The sequence below is a fragment of the Mustela nivalis genome, assembly GCF_964662115.1.
Source record: "Mustela nivalis genome assembly, chromosome: 19".
In the NCBI taxonomy this organism is placed as follows: domain Eukaryota; kingdom Metazoa; phylum Chordata; class Mammalia; order Carnivora; family Mustelidae; genus Mustela; species Mustela nivalis.
The window spans coordinates 5,732,275-5,756,838 of NC_139038.1; the positions used below are offsets into that span (position 1 = coordinate 5,732,275).

The 24,564-nt window shown below is 42.7% G+C and overlaps 1 protein-coding gene across 1 annotated transcript in view; it reads right to left on the reverse strand.

Annotated features, from left to right (window-relative positions):
• BAIAP2L1 (BAR/IMD domain containing adaptor protein 2 like 1) overlaps positions 1–15,276 on the reverse strand; it is a 92,755-nt gene extending 77,479 nt beyond the window's left edge. The window contains exon 1 of the mRNA XM_082712754.1: positions 14,951–15,276. Within this exon, the coding sequence (XP_082568880.1) occupies positions 14,951–15,001 (51 nt within the window). The 5' untranslated portion in view covers positions 15,002–15,276. The remainder of the gene's footprint in view (positions 1–14,950) is intronic.
• Positions 15,277–24,564: the final 9,288 nt, after the last annotated feature.

Below are 24,564 nucleotides of genomic sequence, written 5' to 3' on the forward strand. Positions count from 1 at the left end.
GCATGAGGTGATAACACCGCTTGCAACTTCATTACCTCAAAGTAACAGCTCCAACAGAGGGTCACAGAAGCTATAAGGCTCTGCCCTGTAACTACTAAGTCATAACAAACTTACAAAATCTGAAAATGTCAGGGTTTTCCTTGTGAATTTTGCCTTCCTAATCCTATGCTTCTCCAAGTTGATTTTTTTAAAGAGCATATTTATTTATCAGAGAGAGAGAGAGCACGCGCACACAAGGAGGCAGAGTAGCAGGCAGAGACAGAGAAGCAGAGGCCCCACTGAGCAAGGAGCGCAATGCGGGACTCAATCCCAGGATCCTAGTATCAAGACCTGAGCCAAAGGCAGTGGCTTAACCAACTGAGCCACCCAGGCGTCTCACTCTCCAAGTTGATTTTTAAATTACTTTTTAAGTATCACACATGTTGGGCATGTGGGTGGCTCAGCTGGCTAAGCAACTGCCTTTGGCTTAGCTCATGATCCTGGAGTCCTGGGATTGAGTCCCACACCAGGCTCCCTGCTCAGAAACAGGTAGCCTGTTTCTCCTTCTCCTCCCTGCTCCTGTCCTCTCTCATCATCTGTCTCTCTCTCCAATAAATAAAGTCTTAAAAAAAAATTAAAAAAAGTACCTTGTTAGGGGCACCTGGGTGGCTTAGTCAGTTAAGCAACTGGCTCTTGGTTATGGCTCAGGTCATAATCTCGGGGTCCTGGGATCAGGCCCCACATCAGGCGTGGTGTTCAATGCAAAGTCTGCTCATCCCTCTCCCTCTGCGCCTCCCCTCCCCCAAAATAAAAAAAAGTAAAATAAAATCTGCGGGGAAAAAAAGCACCTTCTTAGAAACAAGTCCACCAACTAGTGAACAGATGAACATGGTACATCCATAAATGATTATTCAGCCATAAGAAGGAATAAAGTACCAATATACACAACATGATCATGCTAAGTGAAAGAAGTCATACAAGACCACATATTATTGTAAGGACTTATTTTAGCCAGAACTCTTCCATCCAGGCTAAACAATAACCTTGTTGTTTAACCCTTAAACTGTCCCTGTCCCCCTTCCCCCAAGGGACTTACTTAAAAACAAGTCCCGGAAACCAGTCCCAGGTAACAAAGCCCAAATACAAGGGTGGGTCAGGCCAGGTGAAGACATCTGATCAGTGGGGGGGGGGATGGGGGTGCATACTGTCTCCCTAGTTACCAAAGAGTATGGGCCCCACCCTTTGGGAACCTTTTGGGCGCCAATTCTGACCAAGGTGATAGGCTAATTCAAATATCTACTAGGGTAAATTGTAATTCAATTGGTCACTTATGCATGACCTAACATGACTATGCAGCTTTCTCTGTGTGTTAAAATTTCATTGGCCACCTGTGCATGGTCAGGCCCAACCACATGGCCTTTGCCCTTAAAAGCTAGTCTGTGAAGCAGAGAAAGGTCACCCTCTCGGTGAAAGGTGCAGCTCCGAAAGTTCGGTCTGATTCTTGATGCTTGGCACGAAATAAAGCTTTGCTTGACCTTCACTTTCTATCAGTCTCGCTCCTTTAATCAAGGACCCATTATTGGAGGACCTAACAATTATATGATTCAGTTTATATGAAATACCTAGTAAGACAAACTAAAGAGACCAAAAATATATCAGAGGTTGCCTGGGGCTCAGAATGAGAATGAGGAACAACAGCTACGGTCACAAAGGACCTTTCTGGCATGATGAAAATGTGATAAAATTGGATTGTGGTGGTTACACTATTCTATAAATTTACTGAAACAAATCACTGAATTGTACACTTAAAAGGAGTGAATTTTTTTTAATGAATTACACCTCAATTAAGCTGTGTTTGTTTTTTTTTTAAAGGAAAAAAAAAAACAGCAATAACAAAAGCCCTTGACTTTTCCTAACCTTCCAGGCTGCTAAGGGGCTCAGGCTTTAAACCCTTAATGCTACGGAATGCTGCAAAGCTATGTGTCCTTGTTCATTCCCTGGTTGTTTCTAACTAGCCTGCCCAAGGAGAGCCAGGTGTATGGCGATGCAGGACATGCACTGTGTTTGTGAACATGTGTCCAGCACCATCCAGAAAAGTGCTACTGGTCTGCAAGCATTTTCCCATGTAGCTGTTAGCAGCAACTTCCCCTTCTAGAGTAATACTCAATTAGATCCATTAGTAGAAAAAGATAACCCAGCTATTTTGAGAATAATCTCCTTGCTGGATTAGCAGCTGTCTTTCCAGCCATGACTGGGGAAGGAGTTGGGCAAATGTTTCTCCAAGCAAAAGAAAAAAAAAAAAAAGAGTCATTTCTGGGTTCTTCTATAAGGGTAGTTTCATAGGAAATCATAGCCCACAGAGAAAATTCACCATGAAAGTTTCTCTCTATGACCTAAGTTGTTTTGCCTGAATTCTTCCTTTTCTTTCTTCCCTTCCTCCACATCCAAGCTTTGGTTTGTAAGTAATTATTTCTGCAAAAGTGGTCCTTCACAGTGCAAAGGGCATGCCAGAAATGAAGCCAGGATACCCTCAGAGTTACACGGCTCCATCCCTTGAGACATGATCTGAGCACTGGGCTAGTGACCAGCAAAGCACAGGGCTAGCTCTTTGGGCTTAGCTTCTGAAAGAATATTCTCTGAGTGTTCTGAAAAAACCTATTAGATTATGAGCTCCTTAAGAACCAACCGAGAGAAGAGAACTGTAAGGACCTATTTAGAAACTGTCCCAGCTCCCCTTCCCCCAGGGGATTTACTTGAAGACAAGTCCCAGAAACCAGCTTCAGGTAACAAAGCCCAGATACAAAGGTGGGTCAGGCCAGGTGGAGGCACCCGATCAGTGGGGGTATGCATACTGTCTCCATGGTTACCAAGGAGTATGGGCCCCGCCCTTTGGGCGCCAATCCCAATCCAGGTGTAATAGGCTCGTTCAAATGTCTACTAGGGTAAATTGTAACTCAGCTGGTCACCTAGCATCACTGTGGAGTTTCCTGGGTGTGTTACAATCTCATTGGCCACCTATGCGTGGCCAGGCCCAACCGCATGGCCTTTACCCTTAAAAGCTTGTCTGTGAAACAGGGAAGGGTCACCCTCTCTTGTAAGAGGTGCGTCCCCGAACGTTCGGTTAGATTCTTGATGCTTGGCGCGAAATAAAGCTTTGCTGGACCTTCGCTTTGTATCAATCTCGCTCCTTTAATCACGGGCCCATTATTGGGGCATAACAAGAACCAGTATGATCATCCAGAAAACTATGTATTGCTACCTCTTAGAACACACTACTGGAAACAATAACATCTCCAGGGCCTTTTATTTCAGATTTCTTTGATAAACTCCACTTTCTCTATTCCCTACTCACTAAGGCAGCAAGATTTTTCTGAAGAAAAAGCAAAGTTAAGCAAAACAAAAAGATCCCACACTGGCGGGATAAAGTAAGACATGTGCTCTCATTAACTATTCAAAACTTTTGCATGAAATAAACAAGTCTCTCAAGAATATTAAGTCCCGGGCGCCTGGGTGGCTCAGCGGGTTGGGCCGCTGCCTTCGGCTCAGGTCATGATCTCAGGGTCCTCGGATCGAGGCCCGCATCGGGTTCTCTGCTCAGCGGGGAGCCTGCTTCCCTCTCTCTCTCTCTGCCTGCCTCTCCATCTACTTGTAATTTCTCTCTGTCAAATAAATAAATAAAATCTTTAAAAAAAAAAAAAAAGAAAAGAATATTAAGTCCCAAAGCTATCCCACCCAGTAAACTAGTATAAGAATCTAGGCACTCAATTGTTTTTTGTCTTTTTTTTTTTTTATTTTTTTTTTTTTGTTTTTTTGAAGATTTTATTTATTTATTTGCCAGAGAGAGAGCGAGCGAGCGCGCACAGGCAGGCAGAGTGGCAGCAGAGGCAGAGAGAGAAGCAGGCTCCCCACAGAGTAAGGAGCCCGATGTGGGACTCGATCCCAGGTCACTGGGATCATGACCTGAGCTGAAGGCAGCCGCTTAACTAACTGAGCCACCCAGGCGTCCCTGAATTGTTTTGTTTTAATTGCGGAGGGAGAACTATGTTACAGGCAATCTGAGTTCATGACCATCCTTGATAAAGTAACTTGAAGAAAAAGTAATGGCCTGAATCCTGCTCAACACTACAAAGTTTCATTCTATTTTAAATAATAGATAAAAGTTTTACATTTGTCTGTAGAATTATTTGAAACCACTTTTCCTTCTAGTTTAAGTGCAGACAATTATACTGGGTCCAAAGTCCAACAGGCGATATGTATATAAAACTCCATAGAGTTATATATTTCTTGGCAGTGCGAAGAAAGCTTTTGGGGCTGAAAGCAGGCATTCCTAGCCTTGGCAATTAGCAAGCTATCAGATACTGTAACCATGTTTGGCCCACAGCGGCCTCAACTGAACAAGGGATTTGGGGACCCTGCCCCAGATCTGAAGAAACTTTTGGATTTGCACTTCAGAGGGAGAAGTACCTAGGAGAATGAAGTAAAAATCACTTCTTGAAATTCCAACTGTGATGAAATCCATATCCATTTTTGCTTGGCTCCCAGAGATGCATGCTCCCATTTGGAAGAATGGAAACACAATCCTCCCTAACAGCTACAGTACCAAGAGGACTATTACATAAGTCTCAATCAGAATCTGCAAATGGACCTCTTCCAGTATTTTTCCCGATGGGGGGGGGCAGGAAGGGTATGGTGGCAAGTAGAAGATAATGTGTACTTGGGTTTCGTTCTACTAACTCTGTAAAGTACTTCTCATGTTTGGGCCTTTGAAACAACTATGTATGTATGTGTTCAATCTTCATTACATACCTACAGTAAATAATGAACCCAGTCTCATGCTGGACATACAGAACACAAAGATGAACGAGGAAAGCATTCTGGCTCTTGAAAATGCATGGTCTAATAGGGAGACAGGTATAAAAAAGTACCAAGGCAATCCAGACTGACATGGTGGAATAAGAAATGCAAACATTTTTAATATTACTTGAATATCACTTAGAAATATATAACTTTGGGGCACCTGGTTGGCTCTGTTGTTAAACATCTGCCTTCAGTTCAGTCCCAGGGTCCTAGGATGGAGCCCTGCGTCTGGCTCCCTGCTCATCCGGCTCCTTGCTCTGCGGGAAGCCTGCTTCTCCCTCTCCCACTCCTCCTGTTTGTGTTCCCTCTCTCGCTGTCTCTCTCTCTCTGTGTCAAATAAATAAATAAAACCTTCTTAAAAAAAAAAAAAAGAAATATCTAACTTTCTCACAGATACGTGGTATCTATGAAGGAAACAGCAGTTAAGTTGCTGGGTTCCAATCAGCTGTCAACAGATAAATACTTTGAAGGCTATAGAGCACACTAGACTATTTGGTTGAGTGTTCTTACCTGCCTACTTATTGTTTTTAAAAGGTGTGTCTTGGAATAAAAAGCAAGCAATGAATTTACAGGAAAGAATGTCTCATGTGCTGGGTCGCATTTGTTTAGAAAGCCCTTAAAGTACTTAACAGGTAACAGGAACTTTACTAGATCAAAGTAAATGGCTAATTTCAAATACAAGTGACATTTTTTTGGTAATTCACCAGTTCTTTCCAAATGCTATTCTTATACCATATCTTGAGTAATTCTAGTTGAACTTCCCTCACCCAGACCCTGTGAGATGGGTCATTTTGTTTTGCATTAAAACTGTAACCCTGGGGCACCTGGGTGGCTCAGTGGGTTAAAGCCTCTGCCTTCGCTTAGGTCATGATCCCAGGGTTCTGGGATCGAGCCCCGAATAGGGCTCTCTGCTCTGCTCGGCAGGGAGCCTACTTCCCTTCCTCTCTCTCTCTCTCTGCGTGCCTCTCTGCCTACCTGTGATCTCTGTCTATCAAATAAATTTTAAAAAACAAACAAACAAAAAACTGCAACCCTGGGGCACCTGGGTGGCTCAGGCAGTTAAACATCCAGCATCCAACTCTTGATTTTTGCTCAGGTCATGATCTCAGGGTTGTGGGATCCAGCCTGCGTCAGGCTCCAGCCCCCACTCTCTCTAAATAAATAAATCTTAAAAAACAAAACAAAACAACAAAAACAAAAACACTGCAGCCCTTGCAATCTGAGAAATATTGTTCAGAAACCTAAAATAATTTAAAATACTTCATTACATGTAGTTCTCAGATACCAGTAAGGATAATCAAAACTTCTAATTTTTTTTTTGTTTTGTTTCTCATCTAATTCTCTTACCAATTTTTGAAAGACATCTTACAACTTGCCTTAAAACCTCTTGAACTTAACCTGCACGTACATTTATTTTTTCCTTTCTCCCAACAGTGAGACAAAACAAAGTTAAAAGAATTGAATTGGTAAAGGCAGGACCCCTCTGGGAAAGAAGGTGGGGAGAGGCGCAAGGAAACATAATTGATACAGGCAAGCCAAGGTAGAGGGGAAAGGCTGGATAGACTAAAACCTTGGCATTTTTGTCCTGTCATAAGCTATAAACTCTAGAAAAGCACAGGCTGGTTTTTTGTTTGTTTGTTTTTCCCCTTCTCCAATGTGGTTCCCAGTGGTAACCACAGTGCTTGGCACAACTGTGGTGCATTAAAAAAAAAAAAAAAAAAAAACAGCTGGAGAATGAATGTGGATAGCAAGCTTGACACATCCATAACAGATGCTCAAAACATCATAGTCATTATTACCAGTGCTAGCTCAGTCCCCCTGGCCACCAAGGTGAGGATTTTAGCTACAACTGTGTGATAACCATAGATCAGTATCTATTCAAGAAATTTTTCTGACTACAACTGTGCACAGTGAGGGATTAAAAACAAAAACAAACAACCAAAAAACCCTCAAGAAGGGTATAGTTCATTGACAGAAAAAGTCATACCAATAATTTCAATGCTATTCTTTTATCAAATATTTACTCAACTCTGCCTCTATGTCAGTCACTCTACTGGATACTGGGGATAAGCAGTAAACAAAATAGATGAAAATCAATGCTTTCTTAGTGGCTACACTCCAGTAAACACAGGCTACTACTGCTAACACACTGTTCTAAGAGCTTTCATGTATTACAACATTCAATCTTCACAATAACCAGCTGTAGGTACTACTATAGTCCTTATTTAGAGATGAGAAAATTGAAGACAAGGTCAAATGCAGGAAAATGACATTAAGTTCATAAAAAAATGCTTCACCTGAGATCTGTTCTGACCCCCAATTCCAAACCTCTCCATTATTATTCTACACAATGTGTTCTAATCATCTGAACTTTTAGCCTTATTTCTGAGAGGTTATTATTACCACTTCTGTACCTTTTCTTGTCATTGTTATTAATGCCTTTATACCTTTCAAGAATACAGCTGCACCTAAAGGGATCAGCTTCTTGCAACATCAGGAACAAGACTCTTAAGTGATAACTGTTTAAGGACCGGAATTTGGGTTTCTCAGCTTTGTTGCATCCTTTTCTGTTGCATTCATAGTCTCAGGTTAGTAAATGTTAAAAATGCATTCCCATAAGTAGTAATTAAGAGAAAAACAGCGAGACTTTAAATTAGGCTTATCTTTGAGGGGCACCTGGGTGGCTCAGTGGGTTAAGCCTCTGCTTCGGCTCAGGTCATGATCTCCGGGTTCTGGGATCAAGACCTGGATCATGCTCTCTGCTCAGCGGGGAGCCTGGTTCCCCCACCCCCGCCTGCCTCTTTGCCTACTTGTGATCTCCCTCTCTGTCAAATAAATAAATAATTTTGAAAATAAATAAATAAATTAGGCTTATCTTTGAAAGGTTAGTTTGCAAAACAGGTAGAAAATGGCACATTTTAGCTTAGTTTTTGAAGCTTTTTACCCATTAAAAGTGGGTAAATTTCTGCCTTTTTAAACCTTAAAATTATAAAAGTAATCCATTCACACAAAGAGAGTATAAATACTCTAGAAGGTAGAGTAAAAGTGACAAGTAAAAGTCTCCCTCCCCTGCCCTATAGTTTAACCACTGCTATACTTTGGTACTTTTAGTGAAGAAATTGCTATTGTTTAGGGACTTTTCAACCTCCAAAGCACCAAATAAAAAGTTTAAGCAACAAACCTGAGGCCATCTTTACTGCCCAGGCTGCTCTCCTTAAAGCACAGGTAGCTTCAAGAGTCTGTGAGCCATCAGTTAAATCTCTGAGGGGGACTCATTTGTTTTGCTCCCTGGATTGGGAATACCTTCCAGTAATATTTTTCGTTTATTTTTGAATAAGAAAGGAACCAGCAACTTTTTATCTCATTTACACAAGTCTCCCCTGTAACCACAGGGACTTGAGACAGCTGTTAAAACCAGAACACAGTCCCTAAAATAATAATCAACCAAAAAGACAGACTCAAGGTCTAGAAAACAGAAATAGGAGTTTAAAATCAAGGCTGAGGAAAGTAAGAACAAAAGTACACAGGCTTGAAGAGCCACAGGGGTGTAATTATTCTGCACACATCTCTATGTACAAAGTTTATGGGGGAAGTTATACCCAACAGCAGAAGATATGAAATCTCAGGTATTGTCCTAATCAATGTCCATAAGCTACTAAACAGTATACAAAGTTTATGGGGGAAGTTATACCCAACAGCAGAAGATATGAAATCTCAGGTATTGTCCTAATCAATGTCCATAAGCTACTAAACAGTATAGCTTATTCGTGTTAAAAAAAAAAAAAACCCCAAAACAAAACCAAAAAGCCTACGTAGGTTATACAAAAGGAAGTGGCTTTAAAAGACCTACTTAGTTGGGGTCCAGGAAAGGTGCATTCTCACAAAATCAGATTAAGCATAACTTCGGGCATGTTTTCCGGAGGGCATTTTGCAACGTGTAGCAAATATGCTTTAAATTGTACCTACCCTTTGACCCACAACTCCCTTCTGGGCATTGAGCCTAAGGAAAACATCCCAGATTTGTGCAAAGCTTTACCTACAATGATATTTGCTACAGTGCTTTAATAGCAAAGTGCTGGCAACGATCTTATGTCCAGTAAAAGGGGACTGGATCAATAAATTGTTGATAGAGAACAGAGTACTGCGGAGTCAGCAAGCTGATGAGACACAGGATACTGACTGACACAGAGATGGACTAAAAACTGTCGGGAAGTGTGACAGTAAGAGTTTAATTAACAGTATTCTCTCTGGGTTGTGAGATTCAGGGGACTTTTACTTTCCCTGTGAATAGTTACAGAAATTTTGGAAATTTTCTAGTATCAGAAAAATTCAGTTTTAAAAATCCTATGAGATTAAAACCAACACACACACACACATAAAGAAAAAAATATGAAAGTGGTAAATGCTAGGAAGTAGGATTTGGGGGATTTGTTCTCAAGCATGTACAATCTAAGAGGGGGAAAAGACCCAAATTAAAACTGTCGTTTCCTTCACAAAGTTGTAGTCTTGAAACCTCTTAATTGTAAATCACTGAAATTCTTTTTTAAAAATTAGTCAATTGTGCCTATAACATAAAGCAGGTACATTTTCTAGAAAAGTCACGCAAAAAGGAAAGGAAAGGTACTTTAATACTCAAAGGAACAAGAAAATTCAATTAACCATAACTCTGCACCCCCTCCCCCAGCATTCCAGTTTGTTAAAGCATGGCTCATCTATGCCCTCAAAACCTCTTATGCAATAAAACCTTTTGATGTGTGCAACTATGACAGTTTTAGAGTCTATTAAACTTAAATTTATGTTTTACTCTACTGAGTACCACAGCTGTATGGCCTCTCTCAGACCCATGTTCCCTAGGTCCTAGGCTCTACTTTCTGACAGGAAGCATCCCCTAGGGAGTTGGGCTTCTGCTGTGATTGCGAACATTGAACCAAACCTGGGGAAAACAGTTTTGTTTTGAATTTTAAAATTTTATTTGCATATATAGACCAGGGTGGCTAAAATTAAAAGGAAAGAGAACATCAACTGTTGCCAAAAACAAGCTACTGAACTCTGGTACAACCACTTTAGAAAACTGCTGGGCAGTTTCTGCCAAAGCAGAAAAGTATTTACTCAAATACTTTATAACCCAGCAATTCCACTTCCAAGTCTATACCCAAGAGAAATGAGGGCCTATGCCCACCAGACATGGGCTAGAATGTTCATAGCCACACTAATCACAGTATCCTGGAGTAGTCTGAAAACAATCGAGAAGTCCCTCAAGAGAATAGATAAATCATGATGTAACTGCACAGTGTACTACTTACTACACAATAGTAAAAAGGATTTACAATTACTCTGACAGGGGTGTATCTTACAAACACACTGGGTGAAAGATGGGAGATGAAATGGGCCAAACTAATCAGTGCTTAGAAGTGGAGGCCAGTGGTTATCTTGGAGGTAACACGTGACTGGAAGGGGGGCACAAAAGGGACTTCAGGGAGGCTGGTCATAGTCTACATCTTGATATGTGTGTTCATTATACACACATGTTCAGTTTTTTGATGATTTTGTGAGCTATATACACCAAAGCACACCTTTCGATATATTTATTATATATATATTATTTATATTTATTATATATATTGTTTATATTTATATATATTATAGATATATTAAATTTTTCTTAAAACGTTTAAGAAATACATTTGCAAATGTCAACAGGTAAGTTCAATTAATGTTTGTGTAGCTTTTATAATAATTTTTACTTTTGAAGTGCAGAATAAAAGAACTGTGTGGAATGCTGATAAAAACAAAAGTCCAATTTGTTGAAATTCCATGCACGTTAGGTTTCCCCTGCAGGTCTGCTTGTGGCTCGTTAAAACAGAAGTGCTAGGCAAGAATTAATGCCCAATACTGGAATAATGTCACAAATGTAAACTCAAAAGCAACCTGAAACTTGTGAATGGTGTCTCCTGGCCAAGTGGTCCCAGCTGCCCAAGTTTCATAATAAAGGACACTGCTCTGTCTTACATAGCAATAATGGTATCACAGTTCTAAAATCTCTTTCCAATCAGGAAAAAAATGTTATGACAGAAAAAGACAACCATTGTTTGTCTTTGTATTTTCATTCTACCAGACAAAAGGCTACAATACTGGGCTGTTCAGTTTAATATTTGATACCTGGCAACTCTTTCTGTTGCTACCTGGCACCTGATTCTTACTGTCCCTTTGTATAGTCATCATGGAGCCAAGAGCAAGCTGTCTGGGCTTCTGCAAATCCCATTTTATCTTCAGCAAACCTGAGGAAAGTAGTAGTATATGGGAACAGATCATGATATCAAATAGTGTATACAGCTACAGCAATAAACACACAAGGCGAATGAAACCTTCACAAGCTAGACCTGTATACCATAATCTGCACTGGAAGCCATCTAGGCAGGGACTTTTACTTCCATATCCCCAATTAAACCCAAGTTCAGAAAATAAAAACAAACAAAACCTAGTACACATGACGAGAGGTTTGACTCGATAAAAGAACAAAAGTACCTCATTTTTTTATTAAACAAATTTTTGTTCAAAACAAAGATGATGAACAAAATGGCAGAAAATTCTGGTGATATCTTAGATCACCAAATACAAAAAGGCATTTGATTTGTGCATTTTGTGACTGCTAGAAACTAAACTACTATACAAAAAGGAGATGAATGGAGGCTGGCAGGGAAAATGGCATGTGGACACTGCTCCCTCTAGACTTTTGGGTGTGGGTTTCTCAACAGTAAACAAAATCCACATCCACCTCGAGGGATGATGTATACTTAGATTGAAACAAATGCTCTATGGAAAGTGTCAAGGGACGTGGGGGAGCCTAGCACAGGTATTCACTAAATAAATAAATGTTCATATAATTAACAAACTCACGCACCTACTACCTGTCAGTAACCATTCAGAATGTAACAAAGCCAAGCTCCTCTCCTCTGGGCACTTGAATTCTAGTTGGAGAGGGATGAGAGAAAAACGAGTCTGTTGTACAGAGTATCTTAAGATACTAAGCACTATGTGGGAAAGGTAAAGTCAGTGGGATTGGGAGATGGATGGCAATTTTAAACAATTTTAAAGAATTGTTTGAGCAGGTGACATTTAAACAAAGACTTACCTGCCCCTTTCCCCCTCCTTTTAAAGAGACTTTCTCCCCCTTCATTGATGCTTATTTAGCAAGGGTAAAGTAGGTACAGGATGGATGACATCATACCCATTCCTCCTCAGCTTCCTAAGACTTTATCAGTTCTAACAGATTACTCTTACGTATGGATTTTTTTTTTTTTTTAATTTACCTCTTCCTCGTACCACTAAAAGCACATACTCCTCAGAAAACCATGCAAAATCACAAGCAAGCACTAAGGGCAAATTAGGGGCATACTATGTAGAGACGGGGAGGGATCTTTGGCTGAACTCTAATTAGCAACGGTAACATTACTTGACTTTTGGGGGGTTATTATCATACCATTTGTTTGTGAAGCCATAAAACACACATCCTCCTGGGATTCAGCATGGGTCTCCACTAATCATTTGTCTAAGGACACATTTTAGAGAACTGAGCAAATGTGTAAATAAATACTGAAAGATATTTGATACTGCATTACAGAGAATTACACTAGTTTATAATCCCTCACTTCTTCCAGAGAATTTATTCTTTTATTTCAAAGTTGGAGAAATTTGAGTATTTAAAAAAAAATCTAAAATCCATACTAGCAAGTCATTAAATCTCAGTTCCAGGTGCTATTGTCAAAGCATCTGGTTAGGTTATGTTTCCATTAATAAAACACTGTAGGTTATTAGATAACATAAAGGAAATCGCTTAAAAAAACAAACAAACACTAGATTCAGTCATTTAAGCGTCCAACTCTTGATTTATGCTTAGGTCGTGATCTCAGGGTCATGAGATGGGAGCCCCTCATCCCGGCTCCTTGCTGGGTGTGGAGCCTGCTTGAGATTCTCTCTCTCCCTCTCTGCCCTCCTCCCTCCATCCCTCTCTCAAAATAAAATGAATAAACAAATTAAATAAAAACTAGTCATCACACTGTGAGGTTTTTTTTTTTAAATCATATTAAGCTTAAATTGTTTTCAGCTTTGGTTGTCAGAGGGTGGGGTAGGGAAGAACTCAGTGAGGAGGTGGTGAAGGTTTTCAGGCTTTCAATCAGACTTGTGAATGTGAAATTTCAATACGCATTTCCATCATAGCCAAAGCATGAGCCAGCAGTATTCGCTTCATAGACTATACATAAACTTGCTGTCTGGAGCTGTAAATTCTTTTACCACCATTCAACATAAAAAAACACAATCCCAAAACATTAAAGAAAAAATGGTGATTAAAGTCACAATCGACACTTGCGAGCTTTTAATAGGTTTTAAGACACCTGGGAATGGAAAGCAGTCAGTAACTAGTTTCTGACGTTCACTTTAACTTTGCAAAGTAAGAAAAGGATTTACACTGCCTAATGTCTATAAATACGTATAACCCAAACTGTGAAAGCTACACTTTTGCATCCTGCCCTAGTTCTTTGGAGGTGGCACTTGTGGCTCTATAATTCACTGGAGGACAGCCCCTCCACTGAGTCATCGCTAAAAGTAAAATGAAGAAGTGGGAGAAAGAGTTACTTCAGAGCATCTGATTGCTTGTCTCAAACTGATCTATCATCCCAGATTGGAAAGATACCTGTGCCTGTCTCCTTAGGAGGCAATTTAGGTGTTCACATTTTTCTGCCCCACTAGATACTTAAGACTGCCTGAAATCGACAACGATCTGCATTCCTCGCTTGGATACGGTTTTCCCTTAACTGACAGTCATCAAAGTAGCTCCAACTCCCCAAATCTAAGAGTGTCTTATTTTACACACTGTCAACACTTCACACTGCCTGCCACACTATCTTCAGGATTATGGAAATATTAACAAGCTCAATACAAATGTAAAACTTTTAACAATCAACCATTTCCGGGATTTCTAAAAATTGCTCTCTATTAAGACAACACAGTTCCTTACTGAGACCAAAAACGCTGTGTCCACCGTGTCCACCGTATCTAGCCAAAAAGTGTAATTCACGTTACCTATGCGCGTGTATCCAGATGAAGGGAATCAATTGTTTTGAACCCGAAGGATAGATTATGAATATATTTTCATGCTCTTCCTTATTCTTATCCTACAACAGTCAATAAACCCCTCTGATTTCAGGTATTCCCTCAGACTTTGCGCATCTAGAAACCCCATTTTAGGGTTTAAAAAAATAATAATAATCTATAAAGGTGACCAAACTGTTGGCCTTAAAAATGGCTACAAATGAATTTGGAGAGCTTGTGTTCAATGAGCCCAAGCCGAATTAAAACAAAAGTTTTAATTCGCCTATTTTGTCGCCTATTAAGAGCCCATGACGATTAAGCACGTATCTTATTTCAACTGGAATTCATTTACGAGTACTTAAACTTCCTAAACTGGCCACTCATCCTAAATCTGTGTCTGTTGCTGGAGAAGCGCCTCAAGAGAGCGAGTGACCGTCAACGCTCTCCTGTAGGTTAGGTCCACTTGATCGCAACCTGGCGGGGCAGCCGGGGGTGTCCAGGCCGAGGGGCTCCGAGGGCCGCGCGTGCCAGGGTCCCGGAGGGCGGGAGCGACGCCGGGAGCCCGCGGCGCCCCCCAGAGGCGCCCCTGGCGCGGCCCGAGCCCCGCAGGAACGAGGCGCTGCTCCTCGGGCGCCGCGGCCACGCCGGCGCGTCTCGGACTCCGAGGGCAGCCGGCCGGAGGACGCGGCCCCCAGGGAGAGGACAGCCCCCCTCCCCCTCTTCTCCGACCCCCTCCCGACACGTTGCGCCGTGAAACCGGTAGGCAGCAGGGCGGCCCGAGCGCCGGGAGGGGGCGGGGAGGCTGTTCCCGCGAAAAGTCCGCTCCTCGCGTCGACCCTCCCCCGGCGACGACCGCGAGCCGCGCCGCGGCCTCCCCGCTGCCCGCGGCCCCGAACTCCGACCCCGGTCCTCCACGGGTCTGGGGCCGCCCCGCACCCCCGGCCGCGCCCCGCCCCGCCCCCGGCCCCCGGGGCCTCCCGCCCTCCAACCCGCCGAGGTCCCGGGCCGGGCTGCGCTCGCTCACCCGGTAGGTGCTCTCCGTGAGCCGGTTCACTTCCTCCGGCCCCCGCGACATGGCTGCAGCCGCCCGGCCGGCGAACGCGGGAAGACGCGGCCGGGCCTCGTGGCCGCCCGACTCTGGGCTGCGGGAGCGCCGGGGCGCGGCGGAAGGGCCCTCGAGGGTCGGCGGCTGCCACAGCCGTCGGCTCCGAAACGCCGGCGCGCTCCTCCGCCGCCAAAATGTCAAAACTTGTAGCGCCGCCGCGGCCGCAGCCACCGCCCGCGAGGAACTGAGGAGACGCGGCCTGACGCCGCTGGGCGAGCCGGGCTGGCTGCGCGGGCGGGGCCGCCCCACCTGAGGCGCGCGGGGTGGGCGGGGCCGGGAGGGCGGGGCGGCCCCACCTGAGGCGGCCGAGTGGGCGGGGCCGGGGCGGACGGGAGGAGGCCAGCTGGGCCCAGTAGGCGGGGCGTCCCCACCTGAGGCGCCCCAGGCCCGCCGGCCACCTCTTGCCCTCTTGCTGCCGTCCGAGAGCTCCCGGTGACGCTGCGACCCGGATCCCGGGAGGCGTCAGAACGTCGTGATGCTGCGCTGCCTGGACAGAGCCCGCACGGGGGGGAGCGGGGGAGGGCAGTCCCCGAGACCCACACTTTCCGCGGGCGCCCCTCCGTGCTGCCTTTTGGGGACTGCGGGAAGAGGGACCCACGTCCCCCAGTGGTAGTGATTTCCCTGTTTGACCCCCGTCCTGCTCACCCTTCTCGCTGACCTCAAAGATCTGCGGGATCCTAGGGCACGGGCTGTCATACGTGGAGAAAAGGGGCTGCCTCCTGGAGTTTGGGAAGCTCCCAGTGTATCAGAAACTTAATAAAATTTCTGGTGGCAGAAACGGCTGTACGTTTTTAAACTTTAAGAACGACCTTTAACTCGATGTAATATAGCTGTGCTATTCATGAGATCGTTACTAGATTGAGAAAACTGGGGCGCCTGGGTGGCTCAGGGGGTTAAAGCCTCTGCCTTCCGCTCAGGTTATGGTCTCAGGGTCCTGGGATCGAGCTCAGCTGGGAGCCTGCTTCCTCCTCTCTCTCTGCCTGCCTCTATGCCTACTTGTGATCTCTGTCTGTCAAATAAATAAATAAAATCTTCAAGAAAGAAAGAAAGAGAACCATGGTGAGCTGAGGTGTAGTGGAGGGAACTCTTCCTTTGAGCACTCAGTGTAAGCGGCTGCCTGGGTCCTAATACTCTGTGTTCTGTCTCCACCCCAGCCCCAGCCCAGATCGCAAAGATCCAGAGCCGGTTTTTCGAAACTGGAGCGAGGGCTTACTACCCGAGACATCCTCCCAATAAGGAAGTTTTATTCTGGTTTTTTTAAAAAACTTCCATTTGGGTGGATTGCATCTTTTATGAGCTGTTAGGATATAAAGCTTCTAAACTGCTTTTGTGATAAAAGTTCGATTGGAAATGTACACAAAGAAGGTAGTGTGTGGCCCAGATGGGGACACCAAGAGAATGAGATGCGGCTAGACTTAGAAATAACCACCTGGACTCTGGGACAATGGTATCCGGTTTTGCAAATTATAAAACATCATGCTTGGGAACCAAAAGATTATATGTTCTTGGATGTTGGGGGGAGATAACATATCAGCCCTAGGTTTCAGGCAGTGGAAGCAGCTGCCTCCTTCCTTAACAGATTTCTAACATTTGACTCCTAAGATTTGCCAACTGGGTTTCATTTGCCATATTGAGATGAACTCATGACCTTATAATTACCAACAATACGTATTGGGCTCTTCAAGTATGCCTGCTGGTTTTCATTTAAGCTTGAAATCCCTGCCTTATGGCACCTGGGTGGCTCAGTTGATTAGGTAACTGCTTTCGGCTCAGGTCATGATCCCAGAGTCCAGGGCCTGAGCCCTATGTCAGGCTCCTGACTCAGCAGGGAGCCTGCTTCTCCCTCTCCCTCATGCCTGCTACTCTACCTGCTTGTGCTCTCTCTCTCTCTCTCTGTGTAAAATAAATTAAAAAGAAAAATAAAAAATAAAAACGAACCTAAAAAAAAAAAAAGAAAATCTCTGCCTTAACTTTGCAGGTCACTTTTGTCTTAGCACACACCTCTGTGCCTTCTGATGAATGGGGTCATTTCACTCTGCTGCAAGCCAGTCAACCGAGCAGCTGGAAAGAGCAGAGGCTTAACCTTTAACACCCCACAGCTCAGTTCAGATTCAGAAAAGACAGATTTACAAGCAATCATAAAACTAGTAAGTATTTCAAATGGCTTGATTTGATTGCCAGGGTTGAAATTTAATCAAAGGACCAGGTTCATAACTGTATGCAAATTGACAAGCAGATATTCAGTCACATTTAACTCTCCTTTATGGAAGCAATTTCCTGGTTAGGATCAACCTGCTCCTTTAGAAGTCTTTGAGAATGGTCAGTTCTTGGGCCATACGGATATTAAGAGTAATGCCATTCAGCTCCCAGCTCAGTAATTGGCAGTGTAGATGCCCAGTAAGTGTTTGTTGAACAAAAAGAAAACGTGAGTGTTAATTATCTGTTCTGTGCTGGACATTCTGCTGGGGGCGGGAGCGGTGGGGAGCGATGTAGGAGTGCAAGATCCATACCTTTAATACATGTGCAAGAACTAGAATTCAAGGAGGACCATAATGGAAGCTATAGTTGAGGCACAATTAACTACTAGCCCTGATGAGGGGTTCTCAGGCTGGACAGGTGGTCTGGGATGTCCAGGACAATTCCCTATGTTTTGTGACAAAAGAGGTCTCTATTGATATGATAGTAGTTTGGGGGTAGAGTCCCATATAAAATACCAAAAGGGATGGGGCTTTCAGTGTTCTCATCCTAAGGGGGGAAAAAAGAATGCAGGTTGAAGACTCATTAGCCGTTCTGGAACTCTCTTCCAGTCCAAGCTGCCCTAACTTCTCCAGCACACCAAGTTCACTGCTGCTATAGAGTTTCTCACAAGCTGTTCCCTCAGCCTAGAATGTGCGCCCCTCACTCTCTGCCCCTGCCCCCCTCTGCACCCCCCCCCATCACAGCATTTTTCCATGATTGGATTTCAGCCTAGACACAGCCTCAGAGAGGCCCTTCCCTCACGGCTCGCCCTGAAGATGCTATTTTAGGTCCTCTCTATCACGGCATGTAATTTTCACTCTAGTAGTGCTTATCACTCACTATGGTAAGGCTGGAAAAAGGCTCCGCAAGGATGTCCAAGTCTACGTGTGGGAACTGTGAGTGTTAACTTCTATGGCAGAGAGAGTCTGCAAATGGGATCAGAGATTTTGAGAAGAAGGGATTGTCTTGGAATGTCTGGGTGGACTGGTTGTAATCAGAAAGGGCCAGATAAGGGCGACACAGAAGTCAGAGGAGATGTGATGACAGGCACAGAGCCTGCAGTGGTCCACTTTGAAGGGGGAGGGAAGAGCCAGAGGAGTACAGGAGGCCAATAGGAGCTGGAAAGGCCAGTGCACAGAACCTCTCCTCGGCGCTTCCAGAAGGAACTACCCCTGCAGGCACCTTGATTTCAGCCCCACGAGACTCATTTCAGACTTCTGCCCCAGAACTGTAAAAGAATAAATGGGTATTGTTTGAAGCCACTCAAAGTGTAGCAATTTGTTTCTGTAGCAATGGGAAACGAATACACTAACTAATCTTTTTCCTTGTTCATTTCTTTATTGATAGATTCTTTCTGCCTCTTTCTCCCATCAGAATGCAAATGTCACCGGGGCAGGCATGACTCCTGTCTGGGGCACAGCAGGTGCCTCGGTGCCTGGCACATAGTAGGTGCTCCAGAACTGCTGGGAAGACACATTTAGGAGGTAGTCAAGATGCTCTTCATTTCACAAAAAGCAGCTACATCAGGAATTTTCTTATCCAGCTTTCAAAAAACTATAAAATAGACCGCAGAACAGAGGGTCGTACAAGAATATACAGATACTAGTTTCAATTCAACAAATCCCGAAAGGTAACAAAACACAAGCATAAACAGATTTAGAGAAAAAGTCCTGGACTTTCTACAATGTGCTGTGCATTGCGAAGTAGACATCCAGTCACCATTATATGAATACCCTGAGATTGTTAGCACTCAAAAAAGGATAAATACTCACCTATTTGTAAAAACACGAAATAATGTCCATAAAGTATAATGGCTTATTAACATCTGGTATAAGTTCTCCTATGAATAAGAATTAAATGCAGAATGTATTAATATACTTTAAATGCTATATGACCATGAAGCATTCAACGGGTTCCGTAAGTCACACGTGAAAACCAATTTTGTCATTTCAGTGGTATTCTGCTTTTCAGCTTCGTTCAGTTTTTTTCAACGTGGTTCAACTTTGTTGAAGAAAGCTCAAATCTTAATCCTTCTTCTCAGTCCTTTATGAATTACTAACAAGTACTGTAGAAATGTTATTTTGTTATTTTCTAAAATGGACATGTTATTCAGCAACATTTTATTATTAGTTGTCTCTTGAGTCAAAGAACACTTAAGCTTGTAACAAAATCAGAACTGGAGATTTGAAAGGGCTCTCACTACCGACTCATCGTTTATCTAGACATAGAAATCATATTTCTCTTTTACATTTTTTTACATCTTTCTGTACTGCATTCGTATAGTTTCTTCAGAATTATCCTCTGAATCACTCATTCTTTCCTTGACTGTGTCAAATCCCTATATAATTAATCTGTCCATTGAGTCTTTATTTTTTATTTCTATAATTCTATTTCATTCTCTTTCAACTCTCACTGTTAAAAAACAGCTTTATTGAGAAGTAATTCACCTACCATATAAGGTACCTATTTAAAGTGTACAGTTTAATGGGTTTTAGGTTATTCATGAAGCTGTACAATCCATTTTAGAACATTTTCATCGCCTCAAAGAGAAATCCTGTAGTCATTAAGAGTTACCTCCTCCCATTTTCCTTCAACCCTCTCCCTTAGTGTTATGCAACCATTAAATCTATTTTCTGTCTCTGTAGATTTTGCCTACTCTGAACATTTCATACAAGTAGAATCGTATAACATGTAGTCTTTTGTGATTGCTTCTTTCATCTAGTATAGTGTTTTCAAAGTTCATCCATGTTATGGTGTATATCAGTACTTAATTCCTTTTAATTACTGATTAATAGTCCATTGTGTACAACTCTTTTTTTATCCATTCATCCATTGGTGGACATGTGGATTATTTCCATTTTTTGGTTTTTGTGAATAATACTGCTGTGAACATTTGTGTATAAGTTTTCATGTTTCTTGGGTACATATCAAAGAGCAAATTTGCTGGGTCATTCTATGCTAGACATTCTTGAGAACTGCCGTATGGTTTTTCAAAGTGGCTGCATCATTTTATATTTCTACCAGCAATGTATGAAGGGTCCAATTTTCCCACACCTTTGTAAACATGTTATTGTCTGTTTTTATTATTATTATTATTATTAATATTATTGTTATTATAGCTGTCCTACTGGGTATGAATTGGTAGCTTGTGGTATAGATTTGCATTCTCTAATGGATAATGATGTTGAGCATCCTGTTTTTTCCCCCTAAGATTTCTTTATGTGTGTGAGAGAGAGAGCTAGAGATAGAAAGTGTGTGTGTGGCAGGGAGGGGCAGAAGGAGAGAATCCCCAAGCAAACTACCTGTCAAGCACGGAGCCTTACTTCGGGCTCAATCCCACAACCCATGAGATCACAACCTAAGCTGTTCTAACTGACCGAGTTTAACTGACCGAGTCACCCAGGTGCGCCTTGAGCATCTTTTCAGAGACTTATTTCATATCATCTCTGGAGAATATCCGTTCAGTTCCTTGACCCATTTTAAAACTGTGTTTATCTTCTGATTAGTGAGTTGTCAGTGTTTTTTTTTTTTATATATTCTGGCTATAAATCTCTTGTCAGATATATGATTTACAAACATTCTATTCCAATTGGTGCGTTGTCCTTTGAAACACACGTCTTTTTTTTTTTCTTTCTGTTGTTGCTTGTGATTTTGGTGTCACATCTAAGAAACCTTGCCTAACCCAAAGTCACAAAGATTTACCCCCATGTGTTCATCGAAGAATACTTTAGTTTTAGCTCTTAGTTTAGATCTACATTTCATTTTGAGTTAATTTTTGGATCTAGTGTAAGAAAGGGTTCCAACCTTATCCTTTGGCTTGTGGCTAACTAGTTGTCCCAACACCATTCGTTGAGATCATTCTTTCCCTCATTTGAATTGTCTTGGCGCCCTTGTCAAAAATCAGTTGAGCAGGGGGCCTGGGTGGCTCAGTTGGTTACGGCTACCTTTGGCTCAGGTCATGATTCCAGGGTCCTGGGATCGAGTCCCACATCAGGCTCCTTGCTCAACAGAGATTCTGCTTCTCTCTCTCCCTCTGCCTGCTGCTCTGCTTACTTGTGTGCTCTCGCTCTCTCTGTCAAATAAATAAATAAAATCCTTTAAAAAAAATCAATTGACTGTAAATGTAAGGGTTTATCTCTAGACTTTGTATTGTATTCAACTGATCGATATGTCTGTCCTACCACAGAACTGCTCTACTGCCTTGATTACCATAGTTTTGTACTGAGTTTTGAAACTAGGAAGTGTGAGTCCTTTGACTTTTTCAAGATTGTTTTTGGTTCTTCTGGGTACCCTGTATCTCCATATCAAATTTAGGATTCACTTATTAATTTATGCAGGGAAAGCATCTGGGATTTTGATAAGGATTTTGTTGAATCCGTAGATCAATTTGGGAAGTATTACTGTCTGAATAATGTTAGCTCTTCTGACTCATGAATATGGAATGTCCTCCCATTTATCTAGGTCTTACATTTCTTTAAGCAATGTTTTGTAGTTTTCAAAGTGTAAATTTTACACTTCCTTTTTAAAAAAATATATTATTTATTTATTTATTTGACAGAGAGAGAGATCACAAGTAGACAGAGCAGCAGGCAGAGAGAGAAGGGGGGGGGGAGCAGGCTCTCTCTCTGCTGAGCAGAGAGCCCGATGCAGGGCTCGATCCCAGGACCCTGAGATCATGACCTGAGCTGGAGGCAGAGGCTTTAACCCACTGAGCCACCTAGGCCCCCCTACACTTCCTTTTAAAAATTTTTTTATCTATTTATTTATTTATTTATTTGAGAGAGCGAGAGCTCGAGCAGGGGGAGGGGCAGAGGGAGAGAATCTCAAGCAGACTCCATGCCTAGCACAAGGCCCAATGTGGGGCTCCATTTCATGACCTGAGCTGAAATGAAGAGTCAAATGCCTAACCGACTGAGCCGCCAGACACCCCTACCCATCTTTTGTTAAATTTATTCCTAAGTATTTTTTTTTTAATATTTATTTATTTGAGAGAGAGAAAGTGAGACAGAGCATGAGCAAGGAGAAGGTCAGAGAGAGAAGCAGACTCCCCGTGGAGCCGAGAGCCCGATGTGGGACTTGATCCCGGGACTGCAGGATCATGACCTGAGCCGAAGGCAGTCGTCCAACCAACTGAGCCACCCAGGCGTCCGTCCTAAGTATTTTTTGATGCTTTTACAAATTGAACTGTGTTCTGGTTTTCATTTTCCAATTGCCCATTGAGAGGATCCAGAAAGATAATTGATTTTTGTATATTTATCTGGTAACCTTATTATCAGATTGAGGAAATTCCCTTCTCTTCCTAGTGTGTCAAGTGTCGTCATCATGGGTGTATTAGACTTTTGTCAGATGGCTTTTCTGTGTCTATTGAGATGATCATGGGTTTTTTGGTCCTTTGTTCTGTTGATCTGGTGTATTACAATGATTGAACTTCTGTATTTTGAATCAACCTTGCATTCCTAGGATAAATTCCACTTAGTCATAGTGTATAAGCCTTTTTATTATTGGTGGATTCGGTTTGCTAGTCTTTTCTTGATGAGTCTCACATCTATATCATAAAGAATATTGATGTTTTGTTTTCTTGTGATATATTTGATTGGTTTTGATAATTGGGCAAAAACTGACCCTATAGGAGGAACTGGGAAGAACTCATCTTCTGTTTTTGGAAGAGCTCACGAAGAATTGGTATTTATTTTTCTTTGACTGTTTAGTAGCATTCACCAGGAAGTCCAACTAGGTCTGAACTTTGTTTTGTGGGATGTTTTAAAATTGTGAATCTAATCTCCTTTTATAGGATCTTCCAGTTTCTTTTCTGAATGTTATTTCCCTGTGGTTTCTATTCCTTCATCTCTGTAATCATTTACATTGTTTTATAGTCTCTCCTAGATAGTTCTGTGTAGTTTCTGTTTACTGGTTTTATTTTGTCTGGTTTTGGTTATTTATCATTTCATTTAGCCACGATTGTGTTTGCTGATTCTCTATCATGGTAAATCACAACATTTCCTTATCTGTTCTGGGAATTTGTTATGGTTATTGTTGTTGTTTAAGGTTTTTTGACGATACCACAGCACAGCCGGAAGATTTGAGTGCCTCCCCATGGCATTTTGGAATTCATCCCAACTATAGGCTGCGTGACCTGTGGGTTGGAAGACTGCCAAAGCCCTAGAGTTTCAATGTTTCCTTGGTGTCAGGATTGACTTCAGTGATTTCCTGATCCAGGATGGAGACCTCAGCAACATTATCATCTCTCCTTTCTCTCTCCTCCTACTGCAGATGGATGGAGATACCACTCATGGGGCCCCCTCAATCCGCTTCATCAGATGTGTGATACAGCCTGTGATCTTGCTTCAGAACCTTGCTGGGGATAACGGTGATCTCCTCACACACATGCTTCTTGGTGTGGGAGTCATTGTTTAGGCACGTGTAATACTCCTCAATGGTGACCCAGGCTGCCTTTTTCATGATTTTGATGTGAATGCAGCCCATGTTGGTGGTTCTGGCAATTATTATGAGGTCATCTTTAGTGGTGATCCACTTTGTCTACAGAAACCTCTTGTGGCCTGGACTATAATGTGTTCCTTCAGACAAGCTTTCTGTCTGTTCCTGACAGGCACTCCAAAAAGATCACCAAGGGTGGAGCGCCTGGTTGACTCAGTTAGTTAAACATCTGACTCTTGATCTCAGCTCAGGTCTTGATCTTAGGTCCCTGAGTTCAGGCCCCACACTGGGTTCCACACTAGGTGTAGAGCTTACTCTAGGGAAAGAAAAAAAAAGATTACCAAGGAAGAGTATAAAATTCAGAATTTGCTCCTGCCCCATGTCACAGGCTTGGTGGGTTAATTTCTCTTAGGATGATTTTTTTTTCCTACTAAACACCCAATGAAGCCAAATTCCTCTGTCCTCCTCCTACCCAAAAGTACTTTCTTTTTTCTTTTTTTTTTTAATTTTTAAAAAAGATTTTATTTATTTATTTGACAGACAGAGATCACAAGTAGGCAGGGAGGCAGGCAAAGAGAGGGGGGTACGCAGGCTCCCCGCTGAGCAGGGAGCCCGGTGAGGGGCTCAATCCCAGGACCCTGAGATCATGACTTGAGCGGAAGGCAGACGCTTAACCCTCCAAAAGTACTTTCTAGTGCCCCTCTTACTGGCATGCATTTTCCTAGGGTCCCACCAGTGTGAATAGGTCTTAGTGTCTACTCTCCATCTTGTACAGGTCACAAGTCCTTACACAAGTGGGATTTAAAACACTGGAAACCTCTGTCCATGTGGGCCCATCTCCAGCTTCAACACTGCCAACC